The following is a 13,975-nucleotide window of genomic DNA, read 5'->3' as shown; positions in this document are numbered from 1 at the left end:
CTGTCTCTGATGCAGGGCTGGGTCTGGGGCAAGTGGGCCAGCCTGTACCTGGCCCTGTTATCACGTGGACCTTTATTTCCCTTTATCAGTGTAAGTCACACAGGTCCGCCATGGGCTTTCTCTGAGGATGGAAGTCTGGATGCCTAAAGAAAACAGTAAAGGAGGAGGAGGGCTGGGTGTGTGTGATGGAGGGGGAAGTTGAAGTGGCCCATTGAGGAAGCTGTCTGGTCTGCTTCCAGAGAAGTATATGAAAAAAAGAAGTTTATTCAGTGAACAGAAGACGGTGCCGCAGACACTGGTAACCGCCTACCCTCACGACAGGGGGAAGGGTGCACTCCTGAGCCCGTGGCCCCAGGACTCTGGCGGCTCCAGCGCTCCCTGCATCCTACCCCTCAATCGTAGCCCTCGTCGTCTTCCTCCTCGTCGCCAAAGAAGAAAGTCTCTCGGTCCAGGTTCTCAGACTCCTCGTCATAGGAGAAGCTGTCATTGTCCAGCTCCTCTTCAAACTCATCCTGCTGCCACTCAGGCACATCGTCCTCGTCGTCGTCCTCCTCCTCCTCCTCCACCTGCAGCCCCGAGGAGCCCTGGGGCCTGGGAGAGCGCCACGCTCAGCCCCAGAGGAAGCCTAGCGCCTCCCACGCCCCCTCCGTGGCTCTGCCCCCTCCACTCACTGACTGCCGGGCACGTTGGATCCTTTTGCCTCCCGGGCCTCTGATGATGGGCTCTGGAGACCAACCCGGAAATCCTGGAAAGGAAACGGGAGGATGCGGGGAGCAGGAGAGTAGAGGACACAGGGCCTCTGTGCCCAGGCTCGCTTCACCCAGCGTCCTCTGAGGGCCAAGGGGGGCCCAGCCCCTGCCAGGAATGCCCCCCGCTCAGCACCGCCCTCCACAAGCCACTGCCTCTGTGTAATGTGACTCAGAGGTGGTCTCCAGGGACCCAGGATACTGCGGTGAGGCACCACCCCCACTTCCCATGTATGTTCATGCCTTTTCTGCCCAAGTTACTACCAGTCCGCAAGCTCCCTGAGGGTGGGATTCCTAGTTTAGACTCGACAGCAGAGTGTTAGAGCAGAAAGAACCTCAGATCCCCTATTCTAGTGGATGCCAGTCCCTTGCCCCAAGTCCCAGGATTCTAAATCCCCATCTGCGAAGAATCTTCTGAAGAAGCTCCCCAAGTGATTCTGGGGAGCAAGCAACTGGCCAAATACTCTTGATCTGGGATAACCAACTCCATTTTCCAGGAAACGCCAGGTGGCTAAGGGGCAGGCCTGGGAGCTGGGATGAACGCCAGGTCCATTTGCCCTTGACGCCTCTCCTTCAGGATCCCCCAGGGCGGCCGGGCCGGGTGGGCGGCTACCTGGGTGGAGTGCTGCAGGATGGCCAGCAGCCGCTCCTGGATCCGCCGCAGCAGCTCCAGGCCCGTGCTGAGGTGCTCCGCCCGCAGGAGGCGCAGCGAGGAGCCCAGGTCTCTGCAGCGCAGCAGGGTCTCTTCTGCAGAGGGGGCAGGGCACGGGGGCTCCCTCCCTTCTTCCCGTCCTTCCACAGATGCATACTGGACGCCCACCATGTGCCACCCACATCTACTGGGGCCTAGCGCCTAGAGGTGGGGACAGGTCGTAACCAAAGCAAAGGTCGGGTGAAGGGCTGTGTACTGTGTACCTGAGGACTGGAACTTTGTAACAGTGATAAGGCTATGAAGGACAGGAAGGGGACAGAATAAAGGTGGGCAGCTGGCTCTGGTCACCCACCCATTTGTGTGTCGGGGGTGGGTGCTGGGGGAGAGGGGGCAGGAGAGAGCACTGAGTGGGCAGGGGGCTCACCCAGGAGGATCTGCAGGGCGTTGGTGTGCAGCTCCAGGGCCTCGGTCTGCTGTTCCACCACGTCCATGTGCTCCGTGTCCTGGTTGTAGAAGCTGTACACGCAGGCGTAGGCCAGCACCTGCGGAGCCCAGGCCGCCGATCCCGCTGAGGCCGCCTCCCGCCAGCTTCTTCCTCCCTCCCTCTCCCAGCCCACCAGACCCCTGGGCACATCGCCCCCCACCCCCCCGCCCCGCCCCACACCTTTCGAGCCTGCTCGAGACCCCGGCAGGCGTCGCTGAGGAAGGTGAAGGATCTGGGCGGGGGCACCTCGTGGATGGCAGACACGCGGTTCTGCAAGTTCACAGCAAAGTCCTGTGCAGGGAAGGCGGTCAGTGCCAGCACGCGCAGCCCCACCCAGTCAGGAGAGCGCTCGTCCCGTTGGGACCTCTAGCCTCTGCCCGGCCGTCTGGCCCAGCCCTCTGACCTCCTCACCGACCCAGCCATCTCCCCCGCTGCTCACCCGGGCCTGGTGATGGAAAGTACACCTCTCATTATAGTCCTGGAACCGCTTCTCCTGGCGAGCTGCTTTGCTCACCTGGTAAAGACAGGTCGAGAGGGCTGTCGGGTGCTTGGCAGGACAGGATGAGCTTAATAATCAGACCAACTGCCATTCATGGAGGCCTTCTGATGCTTTACCCAGGTTTTCTCACTCAATTCTCATAACCGTGAGGTAGGTCAGACTACCATCCCCTTTTACAGATAAGGGCACTGAGGCCTGGACAGGTTAACTGAGTACACAGTGGGGCCAGGCTCTGACAGAGTCCTTGCTCTGCTCTGGGCTGGTGCTTCCTGGGAGCGCCCAGCCCGCCCCGGCCTCCTGTAGCCACCTCGGTGTGAGACGTCTGACTGAAGGTCTTCATGCACAGACCTCCCAAGATAGAACTCTCAGCACCCGCAGGCCCAGGTGGCTTCTGTCTTCTCCCCACTGAGCCTTCACCCCAACAGCTGTTCGGCTGCTTGGGACACAGAGACGTCTGTGCCCAGGCCCTGCAGCAGCATCTCATCCTCACTGCCCTTGGGCCTCTGCCCCTCCTTCCGGCGCCGGCCCCTTACCATGGCAGAGCAGTTGTAATAGTCTTTGTGATTTGGCTTCCAGGACTTGAGGCAGCGCCAGCAGAATCCATGGTTGCATTTGGCACAAGTCATGCTGTGGAGGAAGCTAGCTGGTCAGAGGGCTCCTGCCTCTGGCCAGGGCCACACCAGGAATGCCCAGGGCCTGGACTCGCCACTGAAGATGCCCTGGTCCCTCTCATGCCCTCTTAGTCTCCTTAACCTTACCAATCCTTACTGACCACACCCTGGCTTCTGAATTCCCCTATACAGCGTGGGCTTCAAAGTGGGGGAAGGAACACTCAGATCCAGGGAACACTCTGGAGGGTGCAGCGAAGGTGGCTGAGTAACTGCCCTTGTTTGCTGAGCTTTTGGGTAGGCCCACTGCCCCTTCCTTCCGCCAGGCCTCCCACCCTCTCCCATGCCCCCCGACCCTGCCGGTGCCCACAGTACTCCCTTCTTACTGCAGACACCCCTCGTTCTTCTCGATGGGAGCCTGACAGCTGGGACAGCGCTTGGAGATGAGCTTGGCCAGATGCTTGCTCTGGGCCTCCACGCTCATGCCATCGTAGTAGCCACCATCGTCCACCCACTGAGACATGTGGCCACAGCTGGCAGGGTAGTGTGCCTAGAGCAGGAGGGGCAGTGAGGACGCAGCCCACCCCTTACTGCGGGGAGGGAGGGGGAGGTCAGGTCTGGAGGACGGCAGTGTGGGGAGGACAGGGAAGAGTCCCTGTGGGTGGCAGGGAGAGGTGCGGATCCCGGCTCCAGGGCAGAGCCAGGGTGGGCACCCACCTCAGGGAAGCTACAGTTGAAGCAGGAGGCCCAGCCACACTTGGAGCAGCTGGTCCCACAGCCCAGGCCCTGGCGGCACAGGATGCGGTCGCAGCCCTGGGGGTTGGTGCACCAGGTCAGGTTGGCACAGCTCTCCACGTAACCACGCAGGAGGGCCTTCTCGTACTGTGGGGACGCAGGTGCCACGAGGTGAGGGCCTGGCTCTCCGGATGCCACACCTCCGGGGCCCCCCCGCACACTGCATGTCAGCCCACTCCCTGGGGCTGTGCACTGGAGCCTCTCCGAGGAGGCGATACCTTGGAGATGACCTCTGGCGAGGAGATGATGGTGCGGATGAAGGCCCCCGTGGGCTGGGCGGGGCAGTCGGCAATGGGGCAGGTGCAGTTCAGCACAAGGTTCTGCTCAATTCGAGTTGTCAGGTACTCCTTCCAGCAAGACTGGGAGGGACACAGGAGCAGCCGCTCAGGGGCAGCGCGGGAGCAACACAAGTGTGACTCACCTAGCACCCCTCCCCGACGGCGCACGAGGCCAGAGACAAGCCTGCTTCTACGTCAACCCGGAAACTGACCCTAAGCTTTCCGGCCTCCATGAGTCTTCCTGAGATTGGCCCAAGTTACAGTTCACTTTGAGGATGTGCAGGCCATGGTAATGTAATTATAATTATTGTTGGGATGGATGTGAAGGGAATGGGAAAAGAGAATCAGGAAAAAGGAGAAGATTCAAGTTCTAAGAAAGATTTGGAGACAGCAAGAAGGTCAGAGAGAAAGGAGGCCTGGGGGGCTGGCCAGGGTCACTGCGCCGCAGCTGCAGCCTCGCCTCCCGGCTCCACTGCTCACCTCAGTGCCTGTCTCGATGCTCCCGCTTCCCCAGACTCAGCCTCCTCCACAAAGCAGCCTTGCCAGCTGCACCCCCAAATCCTAATCAGCCACCCCACCGCTCCCCCACTCCCCAGTGCTGGAACTGTCACAACTCCTGAATCTTTTTCTTGCTTCCACGTCCCTGCCCCCGCCGCCCAGGCCATCATCCCCTCACCCCTCAACTGCCACGGGAGCCGGTCCCATCAGTGCGCTTCCTTCCCCCATCGCTCCTGACACCATGAGCACCCGAGCCTCCAGAAGACTCCATTAACGACCCTTTCCCTCACACAGCCAATGGCCGAGCTTCCCCAAATGATGCGTCCAGCCCCTGGAGAGTCCCCCAGCTGGTTTCAAAGCTCCAGGATAAGTAAGAAACACTTCACCGGACTATTTTCACTCAAAGTACTAAACAAAACCAACCCCTTCTATAGTGAAACAAGCCCAGATAAACTGGGAAGTTGAATGCAAAATTCTTGCATTTTTGAGATCATACAGGGGAAATTTCTCCAAATTCAGACCCCCACGCTTGCAAGCACACAGGCCATGAGGGCCCCTCACCACCATGGGGTGGGAGCCCTGCCCTGTAGGACGAAGGCCAGCATCTCAGTTCAGAGCCCACTCCACTCCCACAAGGGGTGGACTGGACTCCCCCTCCCGCCCTCTGCCACTCAAGCCTCACCCCGGGGAGCCACCTCCGACTGCTCCAGACCCCAGGATTTCCCGTCTGATCGCTCCTGCACTGCCACTGGCTCCCCTTTGGCTGGGACCTCTGCCATCAGCCTGCTTTTCCTCAGTCCCATTTTCCGGCTCCCCGTCTCTTCACCTCTACAGGGCCGGGGTACAGCTTGGGCCTGCTCTTCTCTCCCTGGGTGTTGCCAGCCAGGCCTCTCCACTTAATTCCAAATCCAAAGATCCACTGTCTGCTTCCCAGTCCCACTCAGATGTCCAACAAAGCAAAAGCAGCTCAGACTTCACTTGGCCCAAACAGATGGAATTTCCCCTCAAAAACCTGCCCTTCAGCCCAAACACCTTCCCCAGCTCCGTAGAAGATGACACATCCCCTCCTCCCAGATGCTCAGGTAAAAAACCCAGGAACTGCCTTGATTCCCTTGTCCTAAGCCACAAAACCTGTCAGCTCCATCTCCACATGCGTCCCAATCCGTCCACTCCCCTCCTCACCGTCCCTAGGCCCAGCTGCCACCCACTCTTGCCTCTTTGTACAACAGTCTCCAAACCAGTGTCCCTACTTCCACTCTTGTTCCATCCACGTCTTTTCTCCACAAAAAGTGATCTTTTCAAAAATGGAAATCAGATCATATCATCTCCCTGCTTAAAACCCACCAGGGCTTCCCATAAATTAAAGGCCACTGTCCACCAACCCAACCCATCTGGGACCCTGTCCACCTCCCAAATCGCCTCTCCTTCCACTGTCCCACCAGTTGGCTCACCTACCTCACAGAACTATTTTGGGAATTAAGCAAGATGATGTGTGTAAAACAGCACAATGGCCCAGAGTGAGTCCCCCATAAATATTAGCTGTGGTTAGTATTAGCTCTCGGGTCCTTGCCAGTTGGGGTTTCCCCACTCCCTCACGCAGCACCCAGAGCTGTGCACGTAGTAAGTCCATGACAAGTATTAGTTGAATGAAAAAGTGAAAGTGTAAAGGAAATAATTAAGAACCTGGAAAAAGGGAGCAGAGGCAACTATGTGAGAAGAGTAACCTGAAGCCGAGCAAAAGGGAAGGAGAAAAAAGTACAAGTACACACGCATGCAAACGCACACAGCCCCGGTCACCCACCACTGGGGCAGCGCTGCTGAGAGAGGCGACTAGAATTCAGGGCAACAAGGGAGCTCATCCCGCTAAGTAGATGGGTTTGGACACCGGTCCCACAAGCTGTGAGGCAGGGAAGATGAGGCACTCAGTACCCGGCTTCCTGCCTCAGCCCCTCCCCCTCTGAGGACTACTCCCTCTCCATCTACAGCCTTCTCTGCCTCAGCTTTCCAGCAGCCTGACTTCTCATGCTGCCCTCTGCTTTTGTGCTATTTTTTGGTTTAAACCATTCCTTCTTATTTTTATATTAAATGAGAGTATATATGGTAAAAATAAGTGATGATGTTCTGGGATAAAGAGCCTTGAATGGTGATAAGGAAACCACAAACTACAGTCATCACCAATTTCATAACACTTTTCATTTAGAAAGTACCTTGATTCTGTATATGTGTGTGTATATCTACCTACCTACCTACCTACCTACCTACCTATAGTTCTCAAGTTTGGCTGAACACTGGAATCACCTGAGGAGCTCTTAAAACTCCAGATGCCTGGGTTTCACCCTCAGAGATTCTAATTGGTCTGGGCCATAGTTTGAGCATCGGGATTTTTCAAAGCTCCCAGTGATTACAATATGCAGCAAAGAGAGAACCACTGACACGTACCGCCAGATCCTAACAACGTGCAGGGTGTCAAGGCGCCACTTACGATGACAAAACCAGTTTAAGGGAGACTAAGAGACTCGTTCAACATTGCCCAGGATGGGAAATGGCAGTGCTGGGGCCGAAGCCCAGAAGTTCCCAAGGAGTTGTGCTGTCGGGCGAGAGCCGGGGCAGGAGAGCAGCTGGCAGGGCTTTACCTTACAGCAGTAGTGCATGCAGCACAGAGAGGGCAAGTCGTCGTCGGGCTCCAGGGGGCTGACACACACAGGGCAGTGGTCCGGGCGTGCAGGGGCAGCCTGGGCCTGGGGGACGCACAGCCCGGCCGCCAGCAGCAGTGGCTCGGGGTCATCGCTGTAGCGCTGCAGCAGCTGTTCGGCGCCCCAATGGGAATGAGCCAGAAGGTGCTGAGCCACGTCTGGCTCTAGGTTCAGCGTCTCCTGCACCTGCCTCACCGTGTGCTCCATCAACCCTTCCACCTCCTGGGGGCTCATGGTGCGGCCCGCAGGCAGCTGTAGGGATGCCAGGGCAGCCACAACTTCCGGGCTTGAGGGACAGAAGAGTCAGCGGTCAGTCTCGCTGCCCTGCTTATCCAACCTGCTAGCTGAACCCCACCCTGGTCCCCCAGTCCCCGCTTGCACATCTCCATCCACACTTGCTTAACCAACCTGAGGATAACCATCCAACCGTCAGAGCACAGCCTCCACAGGAGCATTTGTAAGGGGGGGGCTGGCAGTTGCAATGACTGGGGGCACTACAGGAATCTAGTGGGCAGGGGTCACGATGCTAATTGACCTACAGTGGATGGGACAATCCTACTGCAGGTCCCGCCCAAAATACTACCAGGGTGTCTGGTGAGAAACAATCTACAGCTTTATGCCTCCAAGTGCGGTCTGTGGACCAGCAGCCTAAGTGTCACTGGGAGCTCAACTGAATTTGAATGTGTGTGCATGTGAAAGTTGGAGAAAGATTACTCTAGAGAACTTGTTTTACACACAGTGTGAACAGCAGGCATAAAAATAGAGCCGTAACAACTCCTGGTGAACTGGAGTTGATGTAAAAAGCTTTAGGGGTGCCAGCTACTTAGGGGAATCCTACGGCAAATTCCTCTGTAGAACAGACTTCCTGAAAGCTAGAATTTGTATATTTCACTGAGCAACGTGCATGGTTAGGACTCAGTACATATCTGCGTAATATTTCAATTTTGCTTAGAATGAAAGACACCCAGAAAGGAGTTTACATGTCTGGGTCCCTTGCCTAAGGGCTGGCTTTAGGAGGCTGAGGAGAGCAAGGCCCCTGCTTGGGAAGGAGGCAAAGAAGGGGATGACAGTGCTGGGAGGGGGAATGAAGACTAGCAAAATGGGGGAGAGACAGGGAAAATGGGGTTAGACAAAGAAAGAAATGAAATATTTTTCCACTGGGAGCCTGACTTTGGCACTACGACCCCTCCCATGTCACTGCAGTGCCGTCCGTCCTGCGTGGCAGTAAGGGGACAGAGCTAGGGGTGGCTACCTAGGCTTGGAGGTCTCGGAGGTCTGGCTGCCACATAAGGGGACCTCTGCCTGACCTCGGCAGGGCCCCATGGGCTCTGGGCTGGCATACATCAGGATCTGGGGGCGGTCATCCCGCCGTTCCACGTAGCCCTGGCCCAGGAGGTGCAGGATGCAAGAGAGGACATCGGTGCTGGTACAGGCCACGCCCCCGGCAACAGCACGGCCCAGGCTTCCAGGCGGATTTGGACCCTTCTGCCAGGCCTCCAGCACCTGGACGGGAGGAGAGGAAACAGGCGGGATGCTTTTACCCAGAGAAGCCAGCTTGCCTGGGTTCAAGGCCTGGCTCTGCCCTTACCAGCTGGGTGACTATGGATCAGTGCCTAATTCGTGCCTCATTTTCCTTATCTGTCAAATGAGAATAGTAATAATAATAGTAATAATAATAATAACTCCACCACCACCTAGCTCATAGTATTTTTGTGTGGATTAAATGACTTAATCACATAAACTCTTAGAATACAGCCTGGCACATGGTCAGCACTCATGTCTGGTCTCTACCTTCTATCTAACTGCCTGTCGGGAATACAAAACCCAGATGGAAATGTCACCCTACCAGGTCTCGGGCTGAGACAGTTCACCTTCCCTGTGATGACCCCTGCCTTTAACCCCACCCCCAAGCACGACTCCCTCCCTCTCCCACCACCATCATGGTCTCCTCTGCCTACCAGACAAACCAGCTGGTCGATGTGGAGGCCCTTCTCTCCGTGGGCTTTGAGAATACGGACAAGAAGACAGCTCAAGAGGTTCCTCTTCTGCTCCAGGGTTTGGCCCTCATCCTCCTCTACGTTCAGGTACGTCTGGGGAGGTAGCAGCCACAGGGCCTCCCCGTGGGGCCAGAGCCCAGGCTCACGGAGCTGCAGCACACCTGGAACCCGCTCCCAGTCAGTGCCCGAGGAGGGGAAGGGACAGAGAAGTGGGGGCAGAAGGGACCCCATTCTCATTCCCTACACCACCCCCACCCGGAGAGCCCCGCCCCCTCGGAGCAGAGGCTCAGCCCAGCCCCCCTCAGACCTACCCCCACGTGGGAAGTCCTGACCCTCCTGCAGGGTCAAAGGGCCGCTATCAGCGGTGAGGGGCAGGAGTGCCTGGAGCAGCAGCTTGGGGCTGAGGTCAGAATTCTTCAGCAAAGCCTCTACTGACACCTCCTGGTCAGGAGAAACAGGGCTAGTCAGGAGAAGACAGTCAAGGGAAGGGAAAATAAGAGGGAGGACAGAAAGAAGGAGGGAGACACTTGAGAAGAACAGTGACAGACAAAGAAGAGAAGAAGATAGCGAGAGGCCAAGGAGCTGAGGCACCTCCGTCTGATTGAAATTCAGCAGCAGCCACATCTGCACGGTAGACACATGGAGGGTCTGGTCCCCAAACTGCAGCTCAGCCCGGCCCAGCCATGTCCACTGCAGTCGCCGATGTGGTCCCATATCCAGGACTGGATGGTTCTGACCTGGGAAAGTGTTGAGGGAAAATGTGGAGACAGAGTAGGGGAAACAAGGGGTCAGCGTTGAGGTGAGGGTGCACCATTTACCAAACTTTGCTAGTCTCTGTGGGGAGCAGGGCTCAGCATTCACAGACACAGAGGTGCCTCGTCCAGCATCCAGGGCTCAGCCTCCTCTGTGTCTGCCACAGGGACCTGGGAGCCCACCCTGAGCCTAGCCCTGCGCCAGGCGAGCTCCACAGCAGAAACACCAGAGAGGAGAGCTGGGTTTTGCTCCCAGGGAGCTGACAGTTTTAAAGACCCGCTGGGCTGGGTCTCTTCCTTCTCCTGTGAGCCTGGGCTGTCTGCTCAGACTAGAAAACAAGGATGCTGTCAAAGGGAGAGGGTATCAAAAGGAGCCAGCCTGAGAGGCGCTCTCTGGCCAAAGATGGGACAATGTGAAGATCAAAAAAAAAATAACACCTGCGATGAACTGAAACACATGAAATGTTTTAAAAGCCATGAGTTCAAAATGATATATTTTTTTAAAAAGACCTCACCAGTCATCTTTGGAGGAAGCTAGAGAACCAACACATTATTTTGAAAACTGGTTAAAAATAAGGGGGAGAAGAGAATCAAGCCTTTCCTGTATAAACAGTACTTCAGGGCAACCAAAAAGCTGATGAGAGGAAGTTTCTCTTTATAGAGGAAGCATTCTGGCTAACACATGGAGAGGGAATGACAAAAGCAGAATGTCACTAGTTCCTAACCCTAATGGCAATGAGAATGAATGAGCGTCTAGCAAACGGCTAATGGGAAATTATATATAAGGTATAAATTGGACAGACAACAGTGAAATCCACTGATCCACTTTAACATCACAGAGAGAGACAGCCTCCAGGAGGAAGTACACGATACTACCCATGAAGTGCCCTTGCCCGAGAAATCAACTCTGAATCTGAATAAGCTCCTACGTCTAAATATTGGTCTTCGGGAAAGCAGACAGAATACGGTGCCTAGAGGACACCGTGTAGACACAATCAGCAAAATTCAGTCAGTGGACAACCACCCAGTTTATTCTACAAACAATTGCAGGGGGAAGAAAACAGAGGCAGGAACCTATACATTAAGGGCGGCAGGAGATAGAACTCATCAAATGTAATGCGTGGGCTTTGCTTGGATCCTCAACAGGCAAAAAAAAAAACAACCTAATTTTAAAAGCTCGAGATAATTTGGGAAATACGAATATTGACTGTATATCTGATAATATTAGGAACTGTTACTAATTTCTGTACGTTTGATAATTGTAGTGTCCTTGCTTTTAAAAAGAGAGTTCTTACCTTAAATTTGAGGGCTAGGGAAAGCGGGTGGGGTACAAATGAAGCAAAATCGGCCATGAATTGATAGATGTTGGTATACCGAAGTTTATCTATTCTGTCTACTTTTGTGTATGTCTAAAGTTTCTCATAGGGCTTCCCTGGTGGTGCAGTGGTTAAGAATCCACCTGCCGGGCTTCCCTGGTGGCGCAGTGGTTGAGGGTCCGCCTGCCGATGCAGGGGACGCGGGTTCGTGCCCCGGTCCGGGAGGATCCCACATGCCGCGGAGCGGCTGGGCCCGTGAGTCATGGCCGCTGGGCCTGCGCATCCGGAGCCTGTGCTCCGCAACGGGAGGGGCGGCGGCAGTGAGAGGCCCATGTACCACAAAAAAAAAAAAAAAAAAAAAAAAGAATCCACCTGCCAAGGCAGGGGTCATGGGTTCAAGCCCTGGTCCGGGAAGATCCTACATGCCGCGGAACAACTGAGCCCGTGTACCACAACTACTGAGCTTGCGCTCTAGAGCCCGCGAGCCACAACTACTGAGGCCCTCGTGCCTAGAGCCCGTGCTCCGCAACAAGAGAAGCCACCAGAATGAGAAGCCCACGTACCACCACGAAGAGTAGCCCCCTCTCGCCGCAACTAGAGAAAGTCCACGTGCAGCAACGAAGACCCAATGCAGCCAAAAAGAAATTAATTAAAGTTCTCATAATAAAATGATTTTTTAAATGACGGTAAAAATAAGCCATTCTGAAATAAAAACTGATAAAAGTCTTCCAACAATATTCCATCAATTAAGAGACTTCTTCATAAACGAAGCGACAAAGGATTAATCTCCAAAATATACAAAAAATGAGCAGAACGATGCTTTGTGACCACCTAGAAGGGTGTGATAGGGAGGGTGGGAGGGGGGCGTAAGAGGGAGGGGATATGGGGATATGGGGATATGTATGGCTGATTCACTTTGTTATATGGCAGAAGCTAACGCACCATTGTAGAGCAATTATACGCCAATAAAGATGTTGAAAAAAAAATCACTATGCTGTGACAGCCACCATCATCCATTTAAAAAGTACAAGACAAGGGCTTCCCTGGTGGCGCAGTGGTTGAGAATCTGCCTGCCAATGCAGGGGACACGGGTTCGAGCCCTGGTCTGGGAAGATCCCACATGCCGCGGAGCAACTAAGCCCGTGCGCCACAGCTACTGAGCCTGCGCGTCTGGAGCCTGTGCTCCGCAACAAGAGAGGCCGCGACAGCGAGAGGCCCGCGCACCGCGATGAAGAGTGGCCCCCGCTCACCGCAACTAGAGAAAGCCCTCGCACAGAAACGAAGACCCAACACAGCCAAAAATAAATAAAAAAAAAAAAAAAAAAAAAAAAAGTACAAGACAAGCTCTTTAACAATCAGACATTTTACATCATTCCTTTTACTCCTTGAAATTATATTTCCATTTCACTTCCCCCACAGAATTTTATCCTGATGTAATACATTGATATTTTTATGCTTGTCAGTCTTTTACTGATCAGTGTCTCATATATCACAGCAACAAAACATGTATGCAAATTTGTTTAAAATTTGTTTCCTATAACTGTAAATAATAAATAATTATTACATTTTAAAAAAGGAGTGGAAGATCTAAATAGACCTTTCTCCAAAGAAGACATACAGATGGTCAAAAAGCACATGAAAAGATGCTCAACATCACTAATTATTACAGAAATGCAAATCAAAACTACAATGAGGTATCACCTCACACCGGTCAGAATGGCCATCATCAAAAAATCTACAAACAGGGCTTCCCTGGTGGCACAGTGTTTAAGAGTCCGCCTACCAATGCAGGGGTCACAGGTTCAAGACCTGGTTCGGGAAGATCCCACATACCATGGAGCAACTAAGCCTGTGCACCACAACTACCGAGTCTGTGCTCTAGAGCCCGCAAGCCACAACTACTGAAGCCCGCGTGCCTAGAGCCCGTGCTCTGCAACAAGAAAAGCCACCGCAATTAGAAGCCTGCAAATCGCAACGAAGAGTAGCCCCCACCTGCTGCAACTAGAGAAAGCCCACACGTGGCAATGAAGACCCAACGCAGCCAAAAATAAAATAAAATAAAATAAATAATTTTTTTTTTAAATCTACAAACAATAAATGCTGGAGAGGGTGTGGAGAAAAGGGAACCCCTTCTACAGTGTTGGTGGGAATGTAAATTGGTACTGCCACTATGGAGAAGAGCACGAAGGTTCCTTAAAAAACTAAAAACAGAGCTACCATATGATCCAGCAATCCCACTCCTGGGTATATACCCAGAGAAAACCATAATTCGAAAAGATACATGCACCCCAGTGTTCACTGCAGCACTATTTACAATAGCCAGGACCTGGAAGCAACCTAAATGTCCACTGACAGAGGAATGGATAAAGAAGATGTGGTACATATATACAATGGAATATTACTCAGCCATAAACAAGAACGAAATAATGCCATTTGCCGCAACATGAATAGACCTACAGATTGTCTTACTGAGTGAAGTAAGTCAGACAGAGAAGGACAAATACCGTATAATATCACTTATATGCGGAATCTAAAAAACTGGTACAAATGAACTTACTTACAAAACAGAAATAGAGTCACAGATGTAGAAAACAAACTTATGGTTACCAGGAGGGAAGGGGGGTAAGGATAAATTGGGTGATTGGGATTGACATTTA

At 53.7% G+C, this 13,975-nt stretch overlaps 1 protein-coding gene across 5 annotated transcripts in view; it reads right to left on the bottom strand.

The window, feature by feature from the left end:
- Nucleotides 1-244: 244 nt before the first annotated feature.
- Nucleotides 245-13,975, bottom strand: part of CUL9 (cullin 9) — a 38,477-nt gene continuing 24,746 nt past the window's right edge. For 4 of the 5 annotated variants that reach the window (XM_033423974.2, XM_033423975.2, XM_033423978.2 and 1 more), the window contains 15 exons: nucleotides 9,842-9,987; nucleotides 9,562-9,691; nucleotides 9,212-9,411; nucleotides 8,506-8,756; nucleotides 7,194-7,539; nucleotides 4,003-4,143; nucleotides 3,707-3,871; nucleotides 3,376-3,539; nucleotides 2,915-3,008; nucleotides 2,322-2,396; nucleotides 2,063-2,173; nucleotides 1,823-1,940; nucleotides 1,360-1,493; nucleotides 672-745; nucleotides 245-591 (listed from right to left, as the gene is read on the bottom strand). In XM_033423974.2, coding sequence (XP_033279865.1) covers nucleotides 393-591; nucleotides 672-745; nucleotides 1,360-1,493; nucleotides 1,823-1,940; nucleotides 2,063-2,173; nucleotides 2,322-2,396; nucleotides 2,915-3,008; nucleotides 3,376-3,539; nucleotides 3,707-3,871; nucleotides 4,003-4,143; nucleotides 7,194-7,539; nucleotides 8,506-8,756; nucleotides 9,212-9,411; nucleotides 9,562-9,691; nucleotides 9,842-9,987 — 2,348 coding nt within the window. In that variant the 3' untranslated portion in view covers nucleotides 245-392. Of the gene's footprint in view, nucleotides 592-671; nucleotides 746-1,359; nucleotides 1,600-1,822; nucleotides 1,941-2,062; nucleotides 2,174-2,321; nucleotides 2,397-2,914; nucleotides 3,009-3,375; nucleotides 3,540-3,706; nucleotides 3,872-4,002; nucleotides 4,144-7,193; nucleotides 7,540-8,505; nucleotides 8,757-9,211; nucleotides 9,412-9,561; nucleotides 9,692-9,841; nucleotides 9,988-13,975 lie in introns of those variants that run through there. The other variant, XM_033423976.2, reaches the window with a different exon arrangement.

Source organism: Orcinus orca, chromosome 10 (genome assembly GCF_937001465.1).
Source record: "Orcinus orca chromosome 10, mOrcOrc1.1, whole genome shotgun sequence".
Taxonomy (NCBI): Eukaryota; Metazoa; Chordata; class Mammalia; order Artiodactyla; family Delphinidae; genus Orcinus; species Orcinus orca.
Note: the sequence above shows the minus strand (reverse complement) of the source record. Positions and strands in the feature narration are given on the sequence as shown.